At 44.8% G+C, this 5909-nt stretch overlaps 1 protein-coding gene across 1 annotated transcript in view; it reads right to left on the reverse strand.

Moving 5' to 3' along the window:
• The window catches only part of LOC106805273 (protein Skeletor, isoforms B/C-like), a gene marked incomplete in the record, with an annotated part of 12490 nt that overhangs the window by 1556 nt on the left and 5025 nt on the right, over nt 1–5909 (reverse strand). Inside the window, 6 exon segments of the mRNA XM_014806806.1 lie at nt 205–328; nt 1681–1823; nt 2589–2700; nt 3030–3204; nt 3576–3639; nt 4492–4654. Of these exon segments, the coding sequence (XP_014662292.1) occupies nt 205–328; nt 1681–1823; nt 2589–2700; nt 3030–3204; nt 3576–3639; nt 4492–4654 (781 nt within the window).

Genomic DNA, 5909 nt, shown 5'->3' on the forward strand with positions numbered 1-5909 from the left:
CACAGGAGTAACGTTATTAGCATCTATTAGTCATGTCACTCCCGTTACATGTAATACCATTGATTAGCATACCATTAGTAATTTACGTTGCGTCATCGCAATATCATCATCGATGATATCGACCAATAACATTCGATCGGATTGATTCGCGATCGATAACGTGGTTCGATCACTGGCGCAATGCTGCTGATACTACCGACTCACCGGTGTTCAGTCTTCGGGAGAAAGATATCGTGGTGGCGCCATCTTTGAAGCTTCCGACGATATCCATGACATCGTTGGCACCGCCGAGTTCCGGATCCGGACACACGCCGCGCATGTTAGCACACTGTACGCACATGAGCGCATTTGTTGACACCCGCGAAAGTACATTTATTACTATATAGGTCTATTTTATATTATAATAATAAATATTACATTATATTATAATTTTTTTACATTTTTTTATATTATTATATTTAAGTATAATATATTACGTATACGTGTGTCTTATACGTAGGATACGTAAGGCATAAATCCATATAGACGGACGCGCACGCCTTCGCAGCGTCGCTACTCTCCATGTTTATAATGTCCTACAGATTTTATTAAGCTGGTCAACGAACGCCTTCTGTCGTCGAGCAGGATCATGAAGCGAGTAACTAACAAAAACGTGTGAACACCAGAGGGCGGCTGCTACCGTCCAATCTGGACACAATCATTAGTCGCGTTCACACGGTCATGGTTTGGCTCGAGCCAAATGGGCTAGATTTGGCTCGGGCAAAATTTGGCTCGGGCCGGGTTGAGTCGGAGCGTTCACACGTACGCAAGTGAATACTGTCTGTCAAATTCAAATTCAAATTCAAATAAATTTTATTGCACAAATATCTCACAGATACTTTGGCAGTATGTCGCGAGATGGCGTTGTGTACCATTCAGAGTGTTGACTTACGTTCCGAGTTCAATTATCAATCTTGAAAACGTGCATCTTGATCAAATTTTTCGAATTTTTATACTGTTTTTTACTTTATTTCGTCGAAGTACACGTTCGACACTCGCGGCATCTACCGCTCAACCGATTCTACCGCTCTACCGCTCGCCGAAAGCTGGTGCTAAAATTTGGCTCGGGCCTGGTCCGACGTTTTCGATGGGACCAAATCTGGCACGGGCCTAATTAGGCTCGGGCCAAAAACGTCCGTGTGAACGTTCGGCTCGAGCCAAATCTGGCGCGGGCCTAATTAAGCTCAGGCCAAAAACGTCCATGTGAACGCGCCTATTGTGTCCAGTTGGGCGGTAGCAGCCGCCTTCTGGTGTGAATCAATGTAATATTACTAATTAAAATAAGTACACAATGCAACTCATTTGCCCATGTGGATCCTGAACTATCCTAAACTGAAATCTAAACACACCTTCACCTGCTGATCTATAAGAATTTCCATTAATCGTGGAGTGTTATGACAAGCTTAAGGAATGTTTATAACCCTATGATAACTCTAATATGTTGTAGAAGAAGCGTATTCTATTTATCCTATCTTACGTTATATCCCATCTTGAAACTTTTTCTAGAAAAACTACCGTAATCTTGTTGAAGTGTAATCTCGTTTACTCAGATGTAGTTTTGTCGTTAACCCGTTAGGGATTTTCGTACACAACAACAACCCGATACGTCGTTGTTTCACTCTCATCTGGAATCAGACTCACCTGGGAGTAGGCCCCTAGATTATAGTCCATAGCACGTGGCTGCGCCGTTGTCTTGTCGATCCACGCCACTATGGCGTCAGAGCTTATCATAGACGTTGCTGTCATAGACCCGCTGAGTCCGAATGACAAATACGTACCCGGTTCTGAAATGTCGCAAATTCGCGATTGTCTGAAACTGTGCATTGTAAGTCGGGCTGTCGCGCCATATAACTAATAAACTTATAACTAATAGTGTTAGGTAAGCACTCGATGCAACACACTGAACCGAGGTTTATTTTTAGAAATGTTCAATTTTCAATTTTCAATATTCATTTTCAATTTTTGTGGGTGTGCTTCACAACTCCAGTGCTTTCCCTGTCGTGACTTTACTGGTACGAAAGAGCTTCGAACTGCTGGCGTTTCTCTTGTCTCTGGACAAGAAACGGAACTGCGCATGTGTTGCGTTGATTTCTAAAAATAGACCTCGGTTCAGTGTGTGCGATGTTTGCGAGATTTTGCGAGATTTTCGCGTAAAGCGCTACATGTGTTCTTTAGCTTGCTCTACGTCTCGCTAGCCGTAGTCATGACAACTCTACGTACGATCGACAGCAAAAATAATCCTTTCGCATAGCAATAATAAGCAGAATTCTATCAAATGCAATCCGCAGCGCTGATCTGACTATCGTCATCGTCGTGTCTCACTTTCTTCGTTGTCGTCCGCGACATTTCGAAGGGTATTTTCGTCAGGTTGTGAGTTCAACAAATTATTTAGTCATTGCGTTTACAGTGAGAGGATAAATAAACGATTGCGAAAAGGACAAGAGAGGGGGGCGATGAGAAAATGCTGTGGAGAGGGGTGGGGAGCATATAAGATGAATAAAATGTGTAAATTTGGACATGAAAAATACGAACGAAAGGTGGCCACGTACCCGCTTGCCCGGTCAAGGTAAATCTGATCACATTGCCATTTATCTTCCACTCCACGTTGAATATGCCATCTAGAAGCGTTTCACAATTTTTCATTGGAGCCGCATTGTTCGCCTGCAAGAAAACATTTAAAGATCCAAAATTGAAAGCATGATGAGTTATTTTTAATATCCCTAAAAGTTATTAGTTCTTTTTTATTTACTGAAAACCTTCTTTTCAAAGGCGAAGCACCGATGTCAGTGGCTAGTCCGTAGATAGCACATAATACACAGTACATGAATACATAGAAGATGCTATATAATATAGAATATAGCATCTTAATAGAATATATTAATATATAATATGTAATATAGAACTATCAGATAACATGCAATCAGGATGCAGTGATATATAGAAGAACGTAGCATCATGTTAGAATGCGAGTATCGTCCGAGAAGGCTTACCATGGATGAAGGAAGAGTTCCCGGTACTTTGACAGAGGCGGGGATTGCCACCATACCGTGAGCCTCGGAGCAGGCTACGCAGCCGATCTTGAAGTAATCAACGTCGAAGAAACTCACTGACTCCGGTAGTGTCAGGGTGACATTCTGCCCCGTGTAGGCGTGCAACTTCGTGAGGCTAGAATCACAAACACGCACCTTTGTAGAACACAATATCGGAGCGTTTTCACTTTGTTTGCCTAATCATGATCTGTCTTCTGGGTCTGATCGCAACATAGAAATATAATAGAGACACCTATATTGTTTCTATGGTTCGTAATCATCCGTCTGGCATCTCTCGCGAAAGTCGGAATCGTTGGCTGTTTATACAAACACGCACAGCGAAGTCACGCACACGATTTTTATTTTCTTACCTTGTTGAAACATATTCATTATTATTCGTTTGGTACGCCCTAACGACGTCCGAGGTAAAACAAAACAACTCCGAGAATAACCGATCTTATTCGGATTATCGCTGTGACCGGGAGCAACATATGCAGCCGAAATTACCTGTTATTTTCGTCGCGTACTTTCATGTCGGTGCCGTCGCTTTTTCGAACGACGAAAAACGCATCTGAAACATATGTGTTTATGGTGAGCCTGATATTACGTATAAAAGCCTTTTTGCGATTATTGTCCCTGATAATGCCTTTATAATGTGCGATGTATTTCTCGCGAGAAATGACGCGCGTACGAGAGAGAACGAATCGTGACGAAGAAACCAAATCCATCGTGAAAACCCACAATATCAGGATGTCAGCTGGGAAATCTCAGCATCATATAGCGTAGACGCATGTAATAACTATATATGTGGGTCGTCACTCTTCATTACCCACCACCATTATCCACTCTCTATTACCCACACTGTATGTCTATGTGCGTGCGTACGTGCGCACTTCCATTCGCGTTTCATCTCGCCCCATGCTAAGAGAGATTCATAATAAAGCTTCTACAGTACTCTCTGAGATCAATGCTATGCATGCGTATATTACACTACGCAATTTCTCTGCGTATATCCCGAGCCACAAAGGGCAGATGGCTGGGTGAATGAATGGTTAGATAGATGGATAGATGGATGGGTGGATGGATGGATGGATGGATGGATGGATGGATGGATGGATGGATGGATGGATGGATGGATGGATGGATGGATGGATGGATGGATGGATGGATGGATGGATGGATGGATGGATGGATGGATAAATTACTGGCTGGCTGGCTGGATGGATGCACGGATGGATAAATAGATAGATTAGATCATATTCATCACCATCACACGTTACACACGGGTACAACAGCAAAAAACATGGTAAGAACAGTAAAACCCATGCGAGCAGGAAAGGCGGATGAGTCGCCCAATGTGTTTTTTAAACCTCCTCCTCTCTCGGGCAGGTGCGCGGCGGCTGAACAGCGAGCGATGACTCACCGGCGGAGGTTCCGTCGTACATCAGGTTAGTTAAGTGGAGTGTCTTCTCGTTGAGCAGGGTGATGGCGCTCGCCTGCGTACCGTGGTCGCCTGGCTTCATTGCACCTATGTCACGCGGTGCAGGGCCCGCAATCGTACCGAACACGACGTTACCGAAGTCAACCTGCGCACGGAAGAGGCGAAAGAGAAGGTGATATAATGATATAATCATGATTGAATAATACTCGATTATCTGTAATTTTTAGATAATCGATAATTAATAATAATAGATTATCCATTATTAATCACTCCTGATATAATGATAAGTGATGAGTGATGAAGGGGAAGGGGGAGTGGTGAGTAGGGAAGGGGAGTGGTGATTAGGGAAGGGGAGTGGTGAGTAGAGAAGGGGAGTGGTGAGTAGGGAAGGGGGAAGGGTGAGTAGAGAAGGGGAGGGGTGAGTAGGGAAGGGGAAGGGTGAGTAGAGAAGGGAGGGTGAGTAGAGAAGGAGAGGAGTGAGTAGAGAAGGGGAGACACCTCCCCCTTCCTTACTCACACCTCCCCTTCCTACTCACACCTCCCCTTCTCTACTCACCTGAGTAGAGAAGGGGAGGGGTGAGTAGAGAAGGGGAGGGGTGAGTAGAGAAGGCAGATGGGTGAGTAGAGAAGGTGGAGGGGTGGGTTGAGACGAAGCCGTGTAAATTGCTGGCGATGGTTGCATCGAAGAAGGAGCAAAAAGGCGCGCAAGCGAGAGAGTCAGGGCAGGTGTGAGAGAGAGGGTAATGAGTGATAGTGGTGTAAGCGAGGGAAGCAGAGGGTGAGATAGAGAGACGCGAGCAAAAGAGAGAAAGCGAGGGAGAGAGAGAGAGAAAGAGAGCGAAAGAGAGAGGAACGCGTGAGAAAGAAACGGTAAGAGAGAGAGAGAGAGAGAGAGAGAGAGAGAGAGAGAGAGAGAGAGACTCACACAGACAGAAAGAGGGAGGGAAAGAGATATGAGGAAAAAGAGTGCAAATGAGATAGACGCGAATAAGTAGACAGACAGGGGGAGAGAGATAACGAAAAAAAAAGGTGAGAGGGGGAAAGCGAGAGGAGAGGGGCGGATTGAAACGTAATTGCACGCATACCGCGTTAACAATGTTGTTTGTTTTATAAACCCGTGCCGCTGTGCACTGCAGTTATCTGTTGCTATAGCTACCAATCGATACCGCAGGTAAAACATGAAATTCAGTATGCACGTATGTATATATCTCGTGTGCGTGTGTGTGTGTGTGTGTGTGTGTGTGTGTGTGTGTGTGTGTGTGTGTGTGTGTGTGTGTGTGTGTGTGTGTGTGTGTGTGTCGTTGTGTCGTGTCGTGTGTGTCGTGTCGTGTCGTAGTAGTGTCGCGCGTCGCGTCGTGTCGGTGTCGTGTGTGTGCGTGTCGTCGCGGTGTGTGTTGTGT

This window comes from Priapulus caudatus, unplaced genomic scaffold, assembly GCF_000485595.1.
Source record: "Priapulus caudatus unplaced genomic scaffold, Priapulus_caudatus-5.0.1 Scaffold107, whole genome shotgun sequence".
Classification (NCBI taxonomy): Eukaryota; Metazoa; Priapulida; class Priapulimorpha; order Priapulimorphida; family Priapulidae; genus Priapulus; species Priapulus caudatus.